General features: G+C 46.3%; 1 protein-coding gene across 1 annotated transcript; it reads right to left on the bottom strand.

Moving 5' to 3' along the window:
- Window positions 1-4751: 4751 nt before the first annotated feature.
- Window positions 4752-22466, bottom strand: DCLK3 (doublecortin like kinase 3). The gene is made up of 5 exons (XM_074199099.1): window positions 22451-22466; window positions 18040-19934; window positions 10123-10255; window positions 7140-7307; window positions 4752-5037 (listed from the first exon to the last, which is right to left on the bottom strand). Exons 1-5 carry the CDS (start codon window positions 22464-22466, stop codon window positions 4844-4846), a joined length of 2406 nt encoding a protein of 801 aa, XP_074055200.1. The 3' UTR covers window positions 4752-4843.
- Between the last annotated feature and the right edge of the window lie 1507 nt (window positions 22467-23973).

Genomic DNA, 23973 nt, shown 5'->3' with positions numbered 1-23973 from the left:
GACATTTAATGAAATTGGAATTTTCAAGCATTCCTGATGAAAAGACCAGAACTGAATAGAAAATTTGATTTTTTAAATGCAAGGCTCAAAAGAATCATAAAAAGTTAACCAGGAAAGAGAAATCATAAGGGTTTAAATAAAACTTGTAACTCCTAAAAGCTTCTTCATTATTAGGAAATATAGAAGAAAACATAAGCAGAGGGCACAGATGTGAATTGAATATAGTGGGATATCTACAAAATTAACTGAAGGGGTGAAAAAGAGGGATGCACAGGGAGAAGAGAAAATGGAGAAATAGGATGAGATAAATCATCTTAGAGAAAAGAGGAATGAAAGAGTGTTTGCATTGGAGGGGAAGAAGAGGGAGATGGGGGAAATGCTGGAACCTTACTCTCATCAGAATTGGCTCAAAGATGGAATAACATACACAGGCAGTTGAATATAGAAATCTATCTTATCTGACAGAAATAGAAGGGGAGTGGGATAAGAGAAAAGGTTGGGGACAGAGAGAAGGGAAGGCAGGTTGGGAGAGGTGATGAGAAGAAGCAAAATGCTTTTGAGAGTGTACGGGGTGAAAGGAGTCATCTGGAGAGCAATTTGGAACTATGCCTCAAAAGAATATAAAACTGTGGGTATCTGTTGACCCATTAATGACACTGTTAGGTCTATATCCCAAAGAGATTTTTTTAAAGTAAAAGAATATATGTGTACAAAAATATTTATAGCAGTTCTTGTAGTGACAAAAAAATGGAAATTGAAGGAATGCCTCACAATTGGGAAATGGCTGAATAACTTGTGGTGTATGATTGGGATGGAATATTTTTATGCTATGTGAAATAATGAATAGAATGGTTTCAGAAAAATCTGGGAAGACTTACATGAACTGTCATGTAGTCAACAGAATCAGAAGATTGTACAAAGTAACAGCAACACTGATCAACTGTGAATGCAATGCCATGAAAAATGTCCACCTGGACAGAGAAAACTGATGGAGTCTAAATGTAGATTGAAGAAAACTTTTTTCACCTTTTTGTGGCTTTTTTTGTGGGGGGACTGTGTTTTCTTTCACAACTTGACTAATATTTAAATATTTTGCATGAATGCACATAATAGATATTAAATTGCTTGCCTCTCAATGAGAAGGTGGGGGAGGGAGAAGATTCAGATATCAATTTTTTAAAATTAATGTTAAAATTTGGTTTTCACATGTAATTGAGGAAAAATAAATTTTTGAAAAGAAATTAAGTTTCCATAGGTGTAGCAGGCTTTAGCCCTAAATTTTTCAGGATAGACCTACAGAGAAACCCCTTCAGTAACCAGAGAATATGCAGAGGGGAAGCTTGGTTAAGGTCCTCAAGAGGGCTTGGATTAAGGAAAGTTTACAATCATCATGTGAGCCAATCATCAAGGCTATATAAGCTCTGAGGAATCTCCATCTCATGTGTCAGAACTGGCAGCCATCCAATTCACACTTCAAAAAAAAAACTTAATTGTGAAAGACTTCAGATAAACAAAGGCCAGCACTCTTGTTCATAGTAATGGAGAGACTGATTCCTTCATGTGCTGGACATTGACTGTCACCCAAGCTTGCTAAAGCCATTTCTCTAGGGGATTTATTCCCAGCCCTCTCCCATCCCTAACTTGGAAGCTCTGTGGTGTCTTGACCATACAGAATGGAGTGGACCCATCCTGTAGGGTCCAGGATGCTGAAGTATTCCGGAATTTTGATTTGAGAGGGAACTTTCAGACCATCAGGGTGCTGATGAATGGAGACTAAGTCAAATGAGGATTGGAAGAAAAGGGCATGTTTAGTCTGATGAAGAAAAGATTAAGAGGTACAATACCTTTCTTAAAGGATATGAAGGAGGAAGTGGATATGAGGGAGGAAGTACCAGAGGACAAAACCAGGACATAATTTGCAAACTGGGGCAAAGTTGGACTTGAAGTCGGGTCAAAGTTGCTAACTATGAGAACTGCCCAAAGTGGAATTCACTGCCTAGAAAAGAAGCAGGATTCTCCTTCCTTGGAGGTCTCCAAGCAAAATCTGGCTAGCCATGTGCTGAGATATCACAGTAGAGATTCCCTTGGGAATGGTTTGAATGCCAAGGCCACTGAGGTTCCTGCCAATACGTATTCTATGTTTCTGTGAGAATCATAAGCCCCCTCAAAACAATCCATCTACAACATAGCCAGACTCTCCTCGTTCAGTGTCTGTTCATAGAGAATGCACCACCTCCCGAGGCAGATGGTCCCACAGTTCTCAGGTATAAGAATTCTTGATGCCTCTCTCCCATCTTCATCCTCTGATCCCAGCAGATTGTTGCCTCATGTTTCACTATGCCTGTCACATTTCCATCCTGAGACAGATGTCATAGACTGGCTCAGATAATGGGGCATTGACTGAAATTGGATATTGCTGGGTGGTAGCTGAACCACTCCCAGCACAGTAGGATAACTCCAGAGGTGTCCAAGATGGATATAATATGATCAAGGTAAAAACTCACTGTGGGATCAGGGGCCAGAAGTCAAACCCAGCAAGGGCCATTACCAAACTCAAGAGAGGAACACATAATCTCCTCCCCCCACCTTGATGATGGCCTCTCATGAGCAATGACCCTTGGCCAAAGGTGACCAACAACCAGAAAGATGTGATGTGAGTGGACCAGTAAGGAGCTCCCTCCATTCTTCAACTCCACCTGTCTGCAATTGTTGTGGTGGCTACAGACTCCACTATCTATGGGCACCTACAAGAGACAGAGAAACATCATCTATGCCAGGGCCCAGACAATAGCCATCACTATCAATCACATTTATTAAATGTCTACTGTGTATAATGTCTGGCTCTCCTGCATGCTGGAGATGCTGAGAAAGCTACAAAGCAGCCCCTTCTCCCAAGGAACTCAAGGGTTCCTGGGAGAAACAACATACAGACAAACTTGTCCAAACAAGTGAAAGCCAGTGAAGATGAAAGGGGATCTCAGGGAAGCTTGTATAGAATCAGAAAGCGATCAAATCCCCTCTTGCTCATCTTCTTCCCCTTTGGTTTCCCTGCTTCAAGTCTTTCCCTGTGCCCAACCATCTTCACTCAGCTGCCAAAGTGACTTACCTGAAGCAGAGATATGATCATGTTATTCACTTCCTCAGTGGACACCAGTGGCTCCCTATTGCCTCCCAGATAGAAAGAGAAGACCTATATCCAACTTTGAGACACTGAAGGGTCTGTGACTTTGCCCATGAAGAAAGGTGAGGTTGTCTTGTGCCAGGGAAAGAGAATCATGCCAGAAAAATGGGAGATTTTGTTTTAAGCAACATTGTCTCCTATCTTTAAGGCTTGGGACTGGTCATCCCTTATACCTGGAATGCTCTACCTCCTCCCCAGCTCCCTTCAAGATTCAACCTTTTCCATGTGACCCCGCCAGCTTCTCCCAGCAGCCAGCTCCTTGCCCTTTAAAATCACCCTTCATCTATTTTTTGTTTCTCAATAAATCATCCAAAAGCATGGGGTAAGCCCCCACTATGGGAGGAACCCTGGACCACAAAGGCAAAGGAGTCTCCAGGAGCTCCAATGGAGGAGACAACCTGCAAACGCCCAGAGACCAGATGAGAGTTGAGGTAACTGAAAGAGGAACTGAACCTCAGCTTAAGGAGGACTGGGGGCTTTTAGCTGAAGGGAGGAAGGAGACCATGACCAGGAAAATACCCGGAGAGGGAGAAGGGTCAGACCCTAGCTAGCCCACCCATGGATAGCCACGTTGGCTCCCCAGTAGGGGGGGAACTCCTGGAGGAACTTTGGGTCTTTGGGCCTCAGCTCACAGGACAGCACCTGGCCCAGGGTAGTTGCTCCAAAGGGGCTTGACAGCAGATGGAGTCATCGGAGCCTTGGGAAGGCCCAAGGCCAGCCCAGCCTAAAGGCCCACCAAGGCCAACGAGGGTCCGACTTCTGTCCTCGGTCCAAGATCCGCAATCTGCGGACCCAGGAAGGGGAGGAGGGGCCGAACCGTAGCCCTACTGGGCAGGCTTAGGGGCCCCCGGCGGACCATAGCGCCTCTAGCGCCCCTCAGCCTCACGCTGCGGCAATGATTTCTTATCTGGAGCATCTGGGGTGTCCTGCGCCTTGGGTGGGGGGAGTAGGGAGGAGGACGCGAAGCAGAAGTCAGGCCGAGCTCTTGTGAGAGAAATACTTTATTCCCCCCAAGGTCCCTGGCTGGGTCCCCACCTTGGGCAGCTTGGGGCTGGGCCGGGCCGGGCCGGGCCGGGCCGGGCGGGGTGGGCTGGGCCCTGGTCAGAGAGAGCTCGGTCTATCACCCAGCGAGCTCAGCCCTAAGGGAAAGTGAACAGTTGTTACATTGTAACAGGGACAGTAGCAAAGTCTCCCCGAGCTGCTGGAGACCTGGCACCACCACCGGAAATCCGGGGAACCCACAAACCGGATGAATTCAAGAAACATTTGTGAGGTGTCCTTTAGATATAAAGCGCTGGGACAGAAGGATGGAGCCGGAGAGCCTGCCCTCCAGGGCTTCCCCTCTGCCCGGGGAGTGTGGGGGAGAAAGGCGTGTGAGCAGGGGGCCCGGACAGTGGCACAGTCTCTCTTCTCTCTCTCTCTGTCTCTCTCTCTCTCTCTCTCTCTCTCTGTCTCTCTCTCTCTCTCTTTCTCTCTCTCTCTCTCCCTCCCCCCTCCCCTTTTCCTCTCCCTTTTTGACCATGTTTTTGTCTTGCGTCACACACACACACACACACACACACACACACACACACACCTGATCCATCTCTGTCTCTGTCCTTTTGTCTGCCCCAAGAGTCGACCCTTAAGGCTGCTCCCTGATGCAGAGCAAGCACCCTTCCTCTACGCGTCTCCTTCCAGGCCATCCTTGCCCTGGCTCCGGGAGGGGAGCTCGCCTGCGGCCATCCCTTCTGTCTGCAGGCCTCCAGGGATCGCCTTCCCAGTAGCCTTGATCCACGGATGCTCAAGAACTTGGTGGGCCATGTAGCGCTTCTTGGGGTCCACCACCAGAAGCTGGCGGACCAGATCCTTGGCAGCTGTTGGGAATCATAAAGGAAAGAAAAGACAAGGCAAAAGAGAAGCCTTACTCCTGGAAAGAAAGGAGACTCCTACGGAGTCGGTTACATTATTATTTGCTCTCTAGAGTCCCAGGAGTATTATTTGTCCTGTTCAGTGACTTGTCCAAGATCACAAAGCTAGCCATTGTTTGAGGAAGAGTTCAGACCTAGGTTTTCCTGACTCTACTCCCAGCACGCTCCATGCTGAGCACCCTGTGCACAAGGCCCTTAAATTCCTCTCACAGTTCCCAGATCTCACCTACAGTCCATATGAAAGCACCATAGGTCTCCAACTGCTCTGAGGTGTCTGTCCACCTGCTCATGAAATGAATCTCTCTCTCTCTCTCTCTCTCTCTCTCTCTCTCTCTCTCTCTCTCTCTCCCCCTCTCTCTCTGTCCCCATCTCTCTGTCTCTCCTCTCTGTCTCTCTCCATCTCTCTCTCTCCATTTCTATGTGTGTGTGTCTCTCTATTTCTGTCTCTCTCTGTCTCTGTCTCTCTGTGTGTCTCTCTCTGTGTCTCTCTGTCTCTCTCTCCTTCCCTCTCCCTTCTCTCTCTCTTGCTCTCTCTCTGTCTCTGTCTGTCTTGTCTCTGTCTGTCTCTCTGTCTCTCTGTCATACACACACAAACATATGCACCAATTCACACATACAAATACCCACCTATATGCACACACATTAACACAGTTGTACATGTGTGTATACTCACACACAGGCACTCGCACATGTGAACATGTGCCCACAACCACACACATTCACATGCTTGTACACACATGCACGCTTATACCCATGCACACTTACATTCACGCCATTGTGTACATTTGCACAAATGTGCATGTGCACTTCCACACACTTTCACACACATGCACACTTATACATATACTTACCTGCAGCCACACATGATGCATCATTTCCCTGCCTAGTCTTTACTTTCTTTTACAAGTTGAAGAAGCAAGCAGTTCAGCCAGTTTGGGCTAAAACACCAATAGGGAAGGGGGGGCCCATTAGAGGATCCAGTCTTCCTGCCCCCAATAACCCATCTGACCCTGGCCCTGTGTCTCCCAGAGCCTCCTGTGGCCCCAATACTGCCCTCAGGGTATTCCAAATCTTCGATTGTCAGACATTGAGGAATAAGGTAGGTCCATGCTGTGACTACTCCGGGATATCTGGGCAGTAAGTGCCAGCAGTGGGCAGTAGGGGTCGCCTTTCCCCTAGTCTGTTTTCAAATGCTAAGAGGGGAATGATCTGCTGTGTCTGTGCCCTCCTCCATGGGCACAAACCCTCCCCTGCATGATAGCCACCCCCCCACTAAAGCTTCTCCCCTGGGCAGCTTTGTTCCCACTCCCCATGGGTCCTCCACAAGAAACTTGCCCCAACTGCACCAGCCTGCCCATCTACCAGTCTGGTTCCTCAGTAATACCCAATAAAGCACCTCCTGAAAAAGGTCAACTCCAGAAATGGGCTCAGTCAACCTGAACCTCCCCCAAACTTTTCAAGCCCCTCAGAGTCACCAGTGTTAGGGACCGTGGAGTCACCCCTGAAAATGGGTGGCAAAGACCTTCGGGTCTTTAGCCCCCACTTCCTGTGCTCAGGTCTGGATCAGACAGATGGACTGACTGTCTAACTCAACAACTAACCATCCAGTTGCATCAATCTGGCCAAGAGGTCCGCTTCATCCATTTAGCAGTTCCCCGTAGATGGTTAGGCCATGTTCCTTAGAGTGATTCTAGGTCTCTAAGGAAGCCCAGCAGGATCTGGGGACCCCACCCTCCTCAGGGTAGCTATTCTCTCCTAGTTGAGGTCTCCCCAAGCTACACATCATTTGATCTTAATAATCATAAGTTCTATTATTAGAGACCGAGGGTGGAAGGTTCCTGAGTTTTGTTGCAAGAAGCAATATGGGGACTGATCCTTAGGGGACAGGCTCCTCCTTTGGGCACTGAAAGGTCACTCCCATGGTTTGGAGCCAGTAAGAGAAGCCTTGTGGCAGTGGGAATAAGTGGGTTCTCAGTTCTAGGGAGAAGGGCACCCCCAGCCCCCTCCCTCCTGCCTTTCCCAATCCCCAGGTTGACTGAGTCACTCACCCTCTGAGATGTTGTCCCAGTATGGACTGAGGAAGTCAAAGTGTCCTCTCTGAATGCTAGCAAACAGCTCCTCCTGGTCTCTTTCTTGGCTTCGGAAAGGAGGGAAGCCACACAGCAGGATGTAGAGAATCACGCCAGCTGCCCACATGTCCACCTCCAGACCATACCCTGGGGAAGAAAGGTCCAAGAGGTTGTGATGACTCTGACCCAAACCCAGCTCCTGTCTTTGGGAAGAAAGAGAAAAGGCTAGGAGCACAAGGAGTTCAGTCTTCACTGCTGAGTTCTGGCCTGAGAAGTCAAAGAAAAAGGAGGTGGAAAGGTCATCTCCATTTGCCTCCTGGGTCTATGCCAGCTGCCTCTATTGCCAAACTCTCCATTCATTCCTCAGCCTCCTGCACTGTTGAAGGTGACCTCCTCCAGGAGAGGTCAAGCTCCTTGTGTTTTTTTCAGCCTCTATCCTCCCTGTCTCCAGCAGGATTGCATAGACAGTGAGGCCCATCCACTCCTAGAAACGTTCTTGTCCCCAGGTCTTGACGATGCCATCATTTCTGGGTTCTCTCCTTCCTCTCTGACCATCCCCGTACCTCCCTAGCCAGGTGCATAGCCTCCTCAAACCTCTTAAAGCCAACAGGGCTTCATCAAGATGAGTCTGGCCAGATGAGTCAGGTCAGTTGACAGGCACCTTCTCCCCCTAGAAACAAAGGTATCAGATGAAGTTGGACTCCTTTGGGAGCCCAGTGGAGAGATGGGATTAGATGAGAGTATAGCTCATCAAATTCAAAAGTGGATGAATCAGTCAATGGTATTTATTACCTAAATTATATATTATGTGACAACAATGGATAAAGTGTCAGATTTGGAGTCAGGAAGACGAGTTCAAATCCAGCTTCAGACAGTTCCTAACTATGTGAGCCTAGGTAAGTCGTTTCACCCTGTTTGTCTGGTTTCCTCGCCTGTAAAATGAGCTGGAGAAGGAAATGGCAAACCAGGCCAGCGTCTTTGCCCAAATGGGTCACAGAGAATGGGACAGAGCTTAAAATGGACTGAACAGCAAAAAAATGGGCCAGGAGTATGCAAGACATTAGGGATATAAAGACAAAAGGTGTAGTCCTGCCTCCAAGAGTTTACTTTCTATCCAGAGGAAACTTCTCAAACATATATAGAAATATGCAGAATATATACAAAATACAGGCTGTGGCAACAGAATCTTAACAAAAGGGTAAACAGGCAGATCTTTGAGAAAGATAACATTTTTATCAGGGGCACACACAAATATCAATAAATGGGTTCATGGCTTGCCTGTATTGATGCCAAAGATCCTGAACATATGAACAATTTCCCTTTTATAGGTTATGGGGAGGACAGAAAAAAAGAGTAGGTGATATCATGGAAATGAGGGCAACATGACTCGTTCCAGCACTGAGACACAGGGAGCTACATGATTGGTTGGAAGTTTGTTAATTGGAGCTCACAACAACTCCCATCCTCTCCCATGAGGCTAAGAAGGGCTCATTGTTTGCGTCAGGTGAGAGGTAGCAGCCCAGACTGTTGGACACCAAAGCAGACATACTTGTGGGCAGCTCTGGAGGACTAAAGATCTCAGGTCAACTCCTTTTCTTTCCCCCACATACCCCAAGATTAGCAAAACTTCTCCAGCCAAGAATAGATCAGTGATTAGCAGGAGGGTTGGATTTCTAGAATGAGCCCATTCCAGGCCAGTGGAATTCTGCTCTAAGTTCAGAGACAAAAGAGTCTGGACTTGGGCAGTTACAACATAACTGATGACTTAGTAGGATCAATGAAAACAAAGGCTCCAGGCTCAAACTCCAGTCTCTCCATTCCTTCTTTCCATCAGTGAGACAGAAGAGGTGCCACCCAATATCTCTCATCAGGCACGTCTCTATATCTAAGCTGTTCATCAGCAACAGCCCAAACTTTTCCAGAGGGAGCTCACAATGAGGCAAGGTAACAGGAGACCCTGGATTTGAATCCTGGTTCTGCCATTTACCTCCTGGGTGACCTTAGACAAGTAGTTCCTCTTCTCTGGAGGGAGTTTCCTCAACTATAAAATGAGGGGGATTTGACAGAATGGCCCCCAAGCTCTTGTCAGCTCTGGGCTTGGAATCCTGAGATCTTCTGTCTCTAAGAGGAGTCCCATTTTCATCAAAGGAGCAGAGCTCCTGCTCAGAGTCTAGCCTGGCTCCCTCCAACTCAGCACGTCAAGTTCAAATTCCCCCTGCCCAGCCTTCAAGGCTCTGTATAAATTAAACAGCCACATTTCCTAGAACTCAAGCCAAACACACTACCTGTTGTGTTCAATCTGGTCTTCAGCAGGCCTGACTCAGTGAATGGAGTATCAGTCCTCAGCCCTGGCATCAGGAGGACCTGAGTTAAAATCCAACCTCAGACACTTAAGGATTACTTAGTTGTGTGACCTTGGGCAAGTCACCTAACTCCATTGCCTCATAAAAACAAAAAACAAAAAAAAACGGTCTGGTCTTCAGTGTCCTTAATACAGCTGGGGTCCTTCTGGTCTCTGGGACCAACCCTCCCTCAACCTCCACAGAAGTAAAGACCATCAGATCAACATGTCCTGATCCCTGCACTGAGGGAAGGGGGAGCAAAAAGCCACCTAGACAAGGACCTTTCAGGAGGGAAAGTGCCCTTCGTCCTTTGAGACTGGGACTCAGGTGGTCATCCAGATAAATGGCTTGCTCCATCTTTAGATCTTGGCCTCTGAGTCAGGGGCAATGAGAACTAGACTCCTGCTGTCCAGCAACCTTCTTAACCCACTTCATCCCAGCTCCTGTGTGACAAGTCCATGCGGCCCTCCCTAATCCAGTCACCCATAACAGACCTCCTCCCTAAGAGTCAGATTTCATAACCAATGGCAAAGGGCAGTCAGGATTCATTGGTGGTGATGAGTAGAAAGCCTAGAAATAAGTCTCAAGGAGTTGGGCCTTTCCCATAATCTCCCATTTACCTTTCTCTGAGAGAATTTCTGGAGCCACATAGGTGGGCGTCCCACACACGGTAAATATAGGCTTGACCACATGCTTGGCGAGGCCAAAGTCAGCCAGCTTCAAGGTGGTAGATTTGTCTGCATTTCTCTGAACCTGTGGGGGAAACAAAGTCCCAGGTTTAACTATCCAATCAATACAAGTTATTTATTCTATACCTACTATGTGCAAAACTCTGACTACTCTAGCAAGGAGCCATAAGTGTAGCAGGCCCTGCCAGAGTGGGACAAGTGACTGGGGGCAGGACAGCAGGGTCTGTGGGTCTTCACACAGGGGCACCCCAGGCTACTTCTCCATGATTGAATCTGGAGTCAGAGCAGGAAATGAGGAAGGCAGGGGCAGAATACCACACCACACTCAGGCAATGAGGAAACAGCTGCCTGGCTATTCCTGACCAATGATTAATCACAGAATTGGGGAACTTACTACCCAGTGAGGTAGTCTCTTTCTGGGATCATTCAGATCATTAAGACTTTCCTTGTACTGCCTTCTCTAATTTCCACCCAGTGTTATTGGTTCTATCCACTATAATCAAGGAACACAGTCTTCCACCCAATAACCCCGAAATATTGGAGACAGATTTGGCCATCTCTACCACTTGGCCTACACACACACACACACACACACACACACACACACATATGCACACACGCCTAACCTAAGCCAGTGGTTCCCAGTCTGAGGGCCAAGGAGCCTTTGATCAATCTATTATTTCCTTGTTGAGTCCCAAATCCTCCAGGGCCATCTTGCATTTGGGGACAACCATCAGAAGTGAGGAGAGTTTGCAGAAGAGCCTGGGCTCCATGCCCTGGGACTGTGGACACTTTTTCTTGGCTTGCCCACTAGAGGGCCTTTCCACCAAATAGAGGATTGTTGAATGGGATTCACTTCGCAAGGAATGGAATTATTCTAAGTCCTAATTTGATAATAATTATTCTAAGAAGATACAAGTGTGGGAATTGGGGATTGTTTTCATCCCTTCAGCCTTTAGAAGAGCCCAGATATACAGTAGGCATGCCAGGAGGCCACAAGACCACTTAGACCTTGCAATCCTGACTTCTAGTCACAAGATGGCAGCCTGTACCTGTGTTTCTTTGCCTCAGCCCAGCTCAGCCCAGACTGGGAGGTTTGGCCAAGGCATCTCCTCTCACCTGTCCCACAGCCCTTACTGCCCTGCTCTATCAGCTCTAGCCTCTAGTGCCCTCCTTCCTTGAAGCTGGCTTCTACTAGCCAAACCACCTAGCACCCTATCCTTAAGCCACTGTCTAATCCCACCCAGATTCCCCCTCTCTGTGTAACTTTCCTTTGAATCAAAAGTTGCCCCCCCCCATGTTCTTATCTTGTAGGGTCTTGTTTTCCCAGGCTTTAAAGACTCTAAGATGGTAATTCATGACTGTATTAATAACTAATAGCACTGTTTGTTAACAAGAAATCAGTGCCCAACATGGTGGACTCCTCAGCTACCCCATGTCAGAGTATCTGGGGGACAGGGAAGCTTCCTTTCAAACAACTCCATGGAAACATTTGACTTTTCCAAGGCCAGCCTAGATCTCAAGAGTTCAGTTGATTTTTTAATCCCCCATTCAACAGGCATGTATTAAGAGTTTATTTTGTCTATGAGGTTCCACCTCGCACCTCTCAGAGTGGCTAAAATGACAAAAAGGGAAAATAATCATTGTTGGAGAGGTTGTGGGAAGATTGGGACATTAATGCTTTGGTGGAATTGCAAAGTGATAGGGAACTATGCCCAAAGAGCAATAAAACTGATCATACTCTTTGAGCCAGCAAATCCAATACTAGGTCTATATCTGCAAGAAATCATAAAAATGGGAAAGACCCCCTCCATGTTCCAAAATATTCATAAGAGCTCTCTTTGTAGTGGCAAAGAATTGGAAATTGAGGAGATGCCCATCAATTGGTCAATGGCTGAAGTCATGGAATGTGAATGTTATGGAATACTATTCTATAAGAAATCAAGAATGGTAAGACTAGAGAAACATGGAATGAATTACAGAAACTGATGCTGAGCAAAAGGAGTAGAACCATGAGAACATTGTACACATTAACAAGAGCATTGTGAGTTGATCACCCTTGATGAAGCAGCTGCCATCAGTAGCTCAGAGAGCTAGGACCACCCTAGGATACTGGCTATGGACAATGCTGTCCTCATCCAGAGGAAGAAAAACAAAACAAAAAACCTTACAGAATCTGAATGAAAATTACATTCATTTTTTAAAAATTTCTCTTATATATTTCCTTCCTATTTCATGGATTTCCCCCCCATCCTAATTCCTCATACCATTTATGACCAATCTGCAAACATGTTAACATGAATGTGTATGTATAATATTCACTTGATGTTGAGTCCCTTTTCCAGACTCCTATGTTGAGTCCCTCTCCGGACTCCCTCAATCTTCCCCAGGTGAGAGTTGGAGGGACGGGAGACAGGGAAGACGAGGAAGACAAGTAACTCCCTACACTCCAAGGTCTCCATTTGTGGAACCAAATACCTCCCTAGTCTCTAATCCACTCCCACTCCCATGGCACTTAGTGAAACAAGGCTCTGGTGCTCAAGGACACCAGGTGAAGATAATTTACAGTGCTCCCATACACAATAGTCCTAACAACCTGACTTTTTGCTGCTGAAGGGATGGGGGTGGGAAGGGAGGCTGGAAGGAAATCATGTAACTTAAAACATACATATATATATATATGTGGATGGAAGTTGAAAACTTTCATAACATGTAATTAGAAAAATCAAATCAAATTAATAAAAAAAAGTTTACTTTGTGCATCTTGTGAAGCTTTATGGATAGATGGTGGGTTTGGAAACAGAGAAGGTCAGATAACTAAGGAAGAGTATCAGAGTATGGCACAATTATTCTAAAGTAGTGGTGGAATGCTAAAGTTCAAGAGGTGCTAAAGGTGGCCAGAGGAAAGGGGAGCAAGAAGAAGGGGGGGTGTATTTGAGTGTGAAAGATAGAGAGATAGGCAGAAACAGGAATAGAGAGACAGAGAGGGAGAAGAGAGACAGAACTATGTGAGAAGTAAAAGAGACCTTCAGTTTGGGGTGGATGGGATAGTGACAAATGAAACCAGAGAGAAGGCAGAGATGCTAAGACACTTTTTATTTTGGCTATGCCGAAGAGAATAACCTTTGTCTGGGAAAGGGCAGAACTACCTGGGCTAAGATACCCAGATAGATAATAAGAGAGAACCTGTTCCCTAAAGGAAATCAAGCCAAAAGTTCAACAAATCCATTTCATACTAGAAAGCAGTTGTTCTGATAAAGATCTGAGGGTCTGAATGGCTGGCCAACTCCATACAAGTCAGCTGTGGGACATGAGCATCAAAGAAGTTAATGTCGTCTGTGGCTGCACTGATGAAGAAGGGCAGAGCTTCCAGGAATAAAAAGGCAGTGATCTTATTGTGCACTGCCTTGTGAGACCTCATATGAGCACTATGATCAAGTCTGGGCACTGGGGTTTAAGAAGAACATTGATGAGCTGAAGAGCATCCAGAGGACAGGATGGAAAAGGGCCTCGAGGTCAGGTTCAGTGATGATCAGCTAAAAGAATTGAGAATATTTAGGCTGGAGAAGAGAAGACTCAGGAGAACGCAAGCTCTGTCTTTAAACAGGGAAGGGCTGTCATGCTGAAGGTTTATTGACCTGTTTGATTTGATCCCCAAAAGGGATTGAATTGACAAAAAGGCAAACTGAGGCTTGACATCTGGAAAACTTCCCTGACCATAGAGCTATCCCAGAGTGGTGAGTCCTTCCCCCTGCCTCTGAGTCTTTGAGCAGAGCTCAGATGACCACTTGTGGAGGATGTTGGAAGAAGGGTTCCTTCTACAATTCCTTCTAACTCACAAAGGTTCTGACCCCTGACTTCGTGAAAATCAAAAGATTCAGGAGCACTAACTCTACCCCTTTCTCAAAAACTCAAGAATGCCAATGGCCTCCACACCTAAACCCACAGTTGTGGAGTAGAGGGGATGGAAATGTTCTAGTGAAGGCCAGCCCAATGCTACAACCAACCAGTCAGTGTCCAAGAATTGACTAAGCACCTTTGATTAAAGCTGTGTCACTACTTCTCACCAGTTTCTGCTATTACCATCTAACCAGAGCCCACAATCACCAATCTCCCTCCCACACATATCCCCAGTTTCTTATAATTGACCCCATGAAAGATTCCTGCCCAGCCGGGAAATGACCAAACTTTTAGTTTGTGTGTCCACTAGGTCAGGATAGATAGTCCACAAGGACTCTTCCTTGCTGTCCATGGCCATGAACCATCAGACTCATACCGAAGAAAGGATGACCTCACAGCAAGTCAGAAGCAGCTTATCCCCTCTGGTGTTGAGAGATTTTCAACTTCCCAAGCAGCCCCACCAAGTTGATACTCCACCAAGCTTCTTTTCCACTCTGAATGGGTCCTAACTGGCCTCAACACTGGGTTTCATTCACACAAGCCAGAGCCTCTGCTTCTCTGAGAGGAGGCAGAAGCTCAGGAGCTGTTCAGGGACCTCACTGAAGAAAGGACAGCTGGGGGATTCATCTCCAGAAAGTCAGCCCACTCCCTCTGTACTGGCATTTGAGGTCTACCTGCCAAAAAGCTATAGCTTGGAGCATTGCAGTCTCACAGATGGAATCTCTCCTGCTTGAGTATCAACTATAAATAGGACCCTTCAAGGAACACTGTTCTATTGTGCTTGAAATCTGAGCAAGCCTCAAGGAAGGAAGGAAGGGCAGACCATGCACAAGCAAAGGTAGTTTTGTTCCTTCCACAGAGATAAGCTGAGAGACAGAAAGATGTCCAAGAGACAGAAGGGTGGCCATGAGACAGAAGGGTTGCTGAGAGACAGAAGGGTGGCCAAGAGACAGAAGAGTGGCCAAGAGACAGAAGGGTGGCCATGAGACAGAAGGGTGGCTGAGAGACAGAAGGGTTGCCATGAGACAGAAGGGTTGCTGAGAGACAGAAGAGTGGCCGAGAGACAGAAGGGTGGCTATGAGACAGAAGGGTGGCCAATAGACAGAAGGGTTGCCATGAGACAGAAGGGTGGCTGAGAGACAGAAGTGTGGCCAAGAGACAGAAGGGTAGCCATGACACAGAAGGGTGGCTGAGAGACAGAAAGGTGATTGCCAGTCAAGAGAACAAGGCAAACAAGCAAAGAGAGCTATGAGTGCCAGCTAACTCCCTGATGCCAGTTGTCACTGTGAATGGTGAGTCAACTCTCTGAATCAGAGGATCAAGGCTATCACACAGAGAGGACTGGTCAGGGAGCCAGTGGAGTATGTAGCTGTGGCAAACACTAGAAGGGTGAACCTGGACAAGTCACCTACCTCCAGGCCAGGGTCAGGATAAAGCAATGATGGCCCAGCCCAACCCCTGCCCAAGAATCATTCATTATATTTTAATCTATATTGGGGGGAAGAATTTTCAGTCTATCTCAACTACTCACCCCCCTTCACACACCCAGAGGAAGTGGGAACTTGATGGAGCCCTGGCTGGTCATGTCATGGAAGTCAAAAGCCCCACTTTGCCACATCCAAAGAATGGTTTCCGATGGTAAAGGTCAAAGCAACAAGATCTTGGCTTGCCCCAGTGGTTCCAGTTTGTTTCACAATAGCATGCTTGCCTGGGTTCTGGATAGTGGATGAAGTTCCCATGTTTTCTCATCCCCAGTGGAGTAAAACAAAGCTGTGTTCTTGTTCCCATGCTTTTTAGCATGTTTTCAGCCATGCTGTCACATGCCTTCAATGAGGGTGAGCACAGCATCTAGATCAGCTACCACACTGATGATTATCTAACTTGAAAAGGTTACAAGCCAAGACTCAAGTGAAGAGAGTGCTGGTGTATGACTTTTTGTTCACAGATGATTGAACACTCAATGCAGCATCTCAGGCTGAGATGATACAAAGCTTGGATCGATTCTCTGTTGCTTGTGCTAATTTTGGCCTGATAATTAACACTGAAAAGAGATTCTTCCCCAACAGCACCACACCATCCAGATGTGGATCCATCAGTAATAAAAAATGGAGAAATTTTCAGTGCTATGGATGAGTTCATTTACCTTGGCTGTACACTTTCCAAGATCGTACACAGTGATAAGAAAATTGGCACGTGCATTATTAGAGTTAGCTCAGTGTTTGAGAGGCTCCAACAGAAAATATGGGAGAGAAGAGGGATTAGACTATGAAACAGAAGGTCTACAGGGTTGTACTGACCTCATGATTATTTGCCTATGAAACTTCAACAGTTCACCCAGCACCATGTCAGGAAACTGAATCACTTCCATCAGAATTGTCCTAGGAAGATTCTGAAGATAACTAGTTAGCAAAGATCCCAGATCCTGAGGTCCTTTCTAGAGGTAAACTCTCAAGGTTCCAACCCCACTGAAGAGCACTGTTCTGATGCGCTGACCATGTGGTTCAATTGCCAAATGTCAATTTGTCTACAAGACTATCTGCAGAAAACTTACAGGGGACATGTGCTCACAAGTGCATGCAAACACACTCTCAAGGTCTCTCTGAAGAACTTGGCAATCAATGGTGAGACATGGGAGACAGTGACCCAGGATCACCCAACATGGCATGCCCTTATCAAGAAAGGGCAGTGCTCTGGGAGCAAAGCAGAATTACAGAAGCTCAAAAGAAATGTAGAACCATCTCCACTCCAGATGTTCCCATGGACTGTTTGTGTCTGACCTGTACCAGAGCATTGTGAGTTCATGTGACTGAGATCAGTTGTACACTCTGAACCTTAACCCCCAACATAGTGCTGTCATTCTGGTCCTCTTCAAGCACAAAGGACAACCACCAACAACCATCTTTCGACTATCCAAACTAGTTTCCTCCTTTTTATGAGCTGGGGGCAGGAGAAGGAGAAATCATGAATTATGAAATCAGAGTATGAGAATGGTCAATAGGAGAGCTCTAAGTGAGAGAAAAGGGTCATGCTCCTGGATTTCCCTCAAAAGGTGACAGGGGTGAGGGGACTGGAGCAATGGAAATAAGGAGACATAGTTGAGACCTAAGTTTGCTTTGCTTAATTCCTCCTCTTGGCCCAAGAGAAAGGCAGGATTGTTAGGATTTAGGGCTGGGAAACCAGGTTCAAATGTTGCCTCTACCACTAACAAACTGAGTTATCATGGAGAAGTCATTTCCCCTCTAGAGCCTAAACTTCCTTATCTATAAAATGTGACTACCTGTAGTGCCTTCCTCACAGGGATATTGGAATGCTCAAATGAGGTTATGAAAGCTCCAGTGAAAGCCCCAGTTAGAGGCCTCTTGTAGCCTCCAACTTTCTTAACAGTGTGTACAATCTTGGAAAGCTGCCAAGGTAAATGAACTCATCCATAACACTGAAAATTTCTCCATTTTTTATTACTGATGGATCCACATCTGGATGGTGTGGTGCTGATGGAGAAGAATCTCTTTTCACTGTTAATTATCAGGCCAAAATTAGCACAAGCAACAGAGAATCGATCCAAGCTTTGTATCATCTCAGCCTCGGATGCTGCATTGAGTATACAATCAAAAGTCACATACTAACATTCCCTCCACTTGAGTCTTAGCTTGTATCCTTTTCAAGATAAATAATCATCAGTGTGGTAGCTGATCTAGATGCTGTGCTCACCCTCATTGAAGGCATGTGATAACATGGCTATAATTTCAAGGAAAGGCTCTATGGGGGAGATAATTGAGAAATGGTAGTGGCCTCCCCATACAAGGAAAATTCAAACCATAAACAAAACATTTTCCCTTCTCCAAAGCCTCGCTCCAAGAGAGCATGCGTCTTTTGTAGCCTCCTACCCAGGAGAGCAGTCCCTCCCAAAATCTGTGTCTCCCCCTCCCAAAAAAAAGAAACTAGACTCACCAGGAGATTTTCTGGCTTGAGGTCTCGATGGACTATCCTCTGGTCATGCATGTGCACCAACGCCTCACACAGATCTGTGATCATGCATGCAGCCTCATGTTCACTGAACTTCACATTTTCAATGATGGCATCAAAGAGGTCCCCCCCACGGACATACTCCAAGATCAGGTAGATTTCAGTGGTGGTCTCATAGACCTCATGCAGCTTCACAATGTTGGGGTGAGACAGGCTGCGAATGATAAAGATCTCACTGTCCACTATGTCCTCCTTGCCTTTCAGTTTGGATTTATTGATAATCTTCATGGCATAATCCTGCTGGCTGTCCAGGTGCCTGCACTCCTTTACCACTGCGAAATTGCCATCCCCGATGATCTTGCCAACCTCATAATGGGCTTCCACATCTGACCTGTTGATGTTGGTCAGTCTTGGCTTTTTGCCCGCCGCTCGGCCCACTTTGAGTTCCTCCACCATGGTCTTCCCTTCCTTATTTGCCCTGCTCAGGGCCCCCTCCCCAGGAACCATCCACCTTCCTCTATGAAGGCATCCACCCTTTGGAACCCTCTCTTCCTTCTCCACTCCAGGGCTTCCAGGGGGCCTCTCAGCTGAAGCCTGGCATTCACGCAACAGCCAACCATTCTGTCTTGCTCTGAGGATGCTCCTTGGATCTCTCCTTGGCTGTCTCAATCCACCCTCTGGGATGGACTGGGCTTCTGTGCCTTCCCTCTTGACTCTGGTTGCTGCTGCCGCTGGGGCTGGAGCTGACTCTTGATGCTCATGGACTTCTAAGTCTCTTCTGTCTTTCTTCTCCATGATCTTGTTGGGTCGTTCCAGCTCCAGGCTGGGTGTCCTGGGACTGTTCCTCCAGCTCTCACCCTTCCATCGGACTTCCTCTCCAGCTGGAGAAGGCCCCCGCAGGGGTCCCCTACAGCTCTTCATTCTCACCATCCTTTCTGGATTATACCTGGGGACCTTCCCCAGGTCCAGCTCACTGCTGCCCAGAGAAAGCTCTGCCAGCCTCTGTTGCTGCTGGGTGCTTCGAAGGACTCTCTCCTGTTTGCACTTCTCACATCGGATAATCTCACCAGAGCTCTTCTCCAGTTGGCTGTCCCGATGCTTCTCAACACTGGAATGGACCTCCTCTTCTTCTGCCTTCCTGTCTTGTTTTACATGCTGCTCAGGGACCCACTTCTTCTGGGTCCGAAGCCTCTCCTCAGGGCCCGGCTGGATCGGAGCTTGCCCTTCAGGCTTGGTGGCCACCTTGGGAAAGGAGGCCTGACTCCGGCTCTTGGTGACCTCCACTTCCCCAAGGCGCTGCTCAGCCTTCAAGGCCTTGCTGGAGAGCCTACTCTTCAGGCGGGGAGATGGCGCCCAGTTATGCTGGCTGAGTGTGAGGGCGCGGGCCTTGCCAGTGGCTAACTCCTCCATGGCCGTCTGTATGCTCTTCAGGGTCAACGGCTCTCTTCCTGTGGCAATAAAGGCATCTCCTTCCCGAAAGAAATCTGATACACTTTTGACTTCCTTGCCTTTCAGACTGTACAGCTTCCTCACACGGTCATTCTTCCAGCGAGGGAAGCCCAAGGCTTCTGAGATGTCTGCCACCAACTGCTCAAAGGTCTGTACTGACCTCCTGTTCAGCAGCAGAGTGATCTTCCGGAGTGGGGGTCCCCCCGGCTTCACCACGGTCACCACCCTCGGCTTCATGGAGCTGTTCTCAGCATGGACAGCTTGGAAACCACTCTGGGGACTGAATACAGGACACAAAGACCTCTGGGCCCCTACGGGGGGTTTTCCACAGTGGCCTCCTCGACCAGTGGGCACACATGAACCCTGGAGCCGTCTCTCGGTTATTCTTGAGCTCAAATATTTTAAAGATTGGTCAAGGCCCCCTCGGTGACCTGAAACAAAGAACAGGAAAATAGATTGTCATTCAAGGCTTATTCCAACAGATATTCTTATTCTGGGTGGCAAGGGGAAACGTCTTCTGCTTCTGTCTCCTTTGAGGCTGCCAAACATTGGAAGTTTAAGACTTTAGGGGCATCTTGTAAGGGAATAAAGTGGAAGGGTTAGAATTATGATCAAATTTCCAGATTCCTCAAGCTCCCAACTCTTACCACCAAAGCCGACTGAGTGTCCTTGACCTCTCTTAGATGTAGGTTCTTGTGTTCCTCACATTGGTTATGTGGATAGGCTCTATCTCTAAGGATCCTCCCTTTATAAGACCTATACCTCTATGCACATCACTAACTAATGGATTCTGGGCACCATGCTAGAAGGCCCTACACATCAATGGTCATTTGTGAACCCACTCTAGAGTTCTGAGTATTACCCAGCACCCTGTGAGAGGGAAACACTGAAAAGCCCCTACTCTTGACTTCCCATATAAGTCAGGGGAGAGTTCCAAGAAGATGCTGACCTCAACTTCAAGTACTCTTCACTAGAATGGAGCTGGACCACTAGGGTCACCACCATGTTGTCATCATCATTATTATCTATGCTATTACTGCTAGCTTTGACATATGACTTTTGGGTTTGCAAGGTCCTTCACAAATATTATCTTGTATGTATGGTCTGTATCTTAAACATTCTAAAATGACTTCCAGGGATTTTTAGCTACAAAAATATATAGGCAAGGGGCAGCTAGCTGGCGCAGTGGATAGAGCACTGGCCTTGGAGTCAGGAGTACCTGAGTTCAAATCCAGCCTTGGACACTTAATAATTACTTAGCTGTGTGGCCTTGAGCAAGCGACTTTAACCCCATTGCCTTGAAAATATATATATATATATATATATATATATATATATATATATATATATATATAGAGAGAGAGAGAGAGAGAGAGAGAGAGAGAGAGGCATTTAGGAGGGAAGGAACTACTACAGAAAAACTAGAAATAAAATTGATGCCCCATTGATTGGGGAATGGTTGAACCAATCATGACTGTGATGGACATAATAGATTGAACCATATTGAATAAATATGAAGAATCCAGAGAAAGATGGGGAGACTATGGCTGCCAAAGAGCAAGATCAGAGCCTTAGGAAAATTTTCCTAGATGAGAAAGAATACTTGGATGAGCAGTTAGCTGACATTCTGAAGGGAAGTGGATGGTTGGAAAATTTTGAAAAGGTGCATTTTATCTTGATATTAAAGTGAATTTTGGAATATGATACTTTCACCCGGCTGAATGAACTAGAGTGGACATGTTAGGAGTCGTAGGGATTAATAATAATAATAACAACTTTTAAATGGGACTTTAAGGTTTGCAAAGATCTTTACAAAGACTCTGTCATTTGAGCTTCACAAGCACCCTGGGGATAGGTGTTATGTTTATGATATTCATTTTACAATTCATGAAACTGAGCCACCAGGATTGACTTATCCATGGGCCCACAGCCAGTAAGATCATGAGACAGGATCTGAACACAAGTCTTCCTGACTCTATGTCCAATTTGTCTTATCTACTAGTTTACCTCCCTGAAAAGCAGTCAACAATTGTTCACAGCTGTTGACAGAGAAGCTAGTCACAAAGAACCACTTCCCTTATTTCCAAGGAGCAGGAAGGTGCCCCACCCAGGCTACGCCTCATTTAAATATTGTTCTGGGCTTCTTTATTATTAGATACTAATAATAAATTATGAGGCTATTAAAAATAATTCTGTCCACTAAAAGCTCACCTTTTCCAGGAAACCTTTCCAAAACCCTCTTAATTCTAGCACTTTTCCCTCTATTGGATTATTTCTTATTCATCTGGTACAGAGTTGGCTTCTATGTGTTTCTATGTTGTCACCCCTTGAGGGCCAAGCCAGAGTATCTTTTACCTCTTTTTGTATCCCCAGCACTTAGCACATGGTTAATCTTATATTGGATACCTAATAAATACTGATCGATTGGCCTAAGCTTATAAATTGTGAGATTAAAATCAAAAGGAGAGAGAATAAAATCAAAACTTAGAGGACTTTTCTTGAAACTGATTCAGAGTGTACTGAGCGAGTAGAGAGCCAATGAAAGAGTTTCTGGAATGTCAACAATTCCTGGGAATGCTGCATTGCTCACCCTGCCTAGGCTGCTTTTGAACCTGGTGAGAAAAAATGTCACCGTGACGAGCCTGTCGTAAGAGACAGTGTGCTTGTCTCTGAATGTACAGGTTCCTAGCCTGGTATCACACGCTCTCATCTCACAAGCATCTCCAAACTAGTGCAGAGGATTGGGGCAGCTAGGTGACGCAGTGGACAAAGCACCAGCTCTGGAGTCAGAAGTACCTGGGTTCAAATCCGGTCTCAGACACTTAATAATGACCTAGCTGTGTGGCCTTGGGCAAGCCACTTAACCCCATTTGTCTTGCAAAAACCTAAAAAAAAACTGGTGCAGAGGGTAGAAAACAGGAACCTGGAAGAACAGCAGGCATGTTACCAATCATGGATGCCATCGCAACTCTAAGAAGCACCCAGCTTTGATGAATTCTCAGAAACCTCCTGAGTCCTCGGGGACTCACAGAGACATCTATTCTCCTCTTGGTAGAGTGAGGACAACAGTGAAGGCACGTACCTTCCTGTAGGTGTGGAGAATGTGTGGGAGAGCTTTGCTTCAACAAAATTTGGGGTGTGATTTGTTCAGATGTTGGGGAGAGGACACAGAGAAAGGGGAAGCTAAGGTGGGACTTTTCCAAAAGCTGTGGTCTTAATGCCAGTGATGCTCAGATGGGATCAAAGAACACCCAGCATTGTTGGGGAATGGGAACTCTTAATATTCATCCAGTCCAATCCTCTCATTTCACATAAAGGTCCTGAAAAAATGGGGGGGGGGATTTGTTCAAGATTATCCATCTAGAAAATGGCAGAGCCATAGCTGGAACCCCTTGATACCCAGGTCACTTTAATAACAGCCCTGATTATTCGAGGTTAGGGAGAAGCAGTTTAGAAAATGTGTGAAGACACTGACACCTACTCAGGCAATGATGCAGGAACCAGTCTTGCTGTGACAGGTGGAAACTAAGACTGCCGGGTACGAATGACTCAGGGAGACCAGGTGCCCCCAAAACAAGCTCCAATTCTTCGCCATTTCTGTTATTGTTCTTCCCTCCTTCCAATCACCCAATTGGCAGTGTGGCCAGGGAATGAACAGATGCTTGTAGATCAAAAGCAACAAGTGACAGTAACCTTGTGTCACCCTTCATAGATGCCAAGGCATCCAGGATACCCTGAACAGCGAGGACAGAACTCTGGGGAGCAGGGCTTGACTATGTCATTTTACTAGAAAGAACTACAGGACATGTTTTTCCATTCACAGGAATAAAAATAGCTGCCAATAAGTGATGGATGCAGAATGAGACATGGATTTTTTGGGGCATAGTAAATGTGAAAATTCATTTAATTTGACTATACATATCTCTTATGAGGGTTTTTGCTTCTCTATTTTTTCCCTTGGAGAAGAGAAGGTGGGAGGGAAAGAAAACATTTTTATTGTTTGAAAAAAAGAAAATTGAATTTTAAAATTTAACCAAAGTTTAACCTACATGTTACTACACCACGCCTCATTGTGTTCACAGGACTTCACAGACATGTCATGAGCTTAGGAGTTAATAAAGTAGAAGCCAGGAAAAGAAGAACAGTGGGGCGGCTAGGTGGGGCAGTGGAAAGAGCACCTGCCCTGGAGTCAGGAGCACCTGAGTTCAAATCTGACCTCAGACACTTAATAATGACCTAGCTGTGTGGCCTTGGGCAAGCCACTTAACCCCATTTGCCTTGCAAAAACCTTAAAAAAAAGAACAGTGTATGTTTGATAGTTTTAAGATTTCAAAGTCCTTCATGAATATGAGCTCGTTTGGGCCACATAACCCTGTGATAGAGGCACCATGATTATCCCCATTTTACAGAGGAGCAAACCAAAGCTCAGAGTCTTCATATGACTTGCCTCCGTCAGGGATGGCTACAGTG

This window comes from Macrotis lagotis, chromosome 8, assembly GCF_037893015.1.
Source record: "Macrotis lagotis isolate mMagLag1 chromosome 8, bilby.v1.9.chrom.fasta, whole genome shotgun sequence".
Taxonomy (NCBI): domain Eukaryota; kingdom Metazoa; phylum Chordata; class Mammalia; order Peramelemorphia; family Peramelidae; genus Macrotis; species Macrotis lagotis.
The sequence above is the reverse complement of the archived record's forward strand: the minus strand, read 5'-3'. Positions and strand labels throughout refer to the sequence as shown.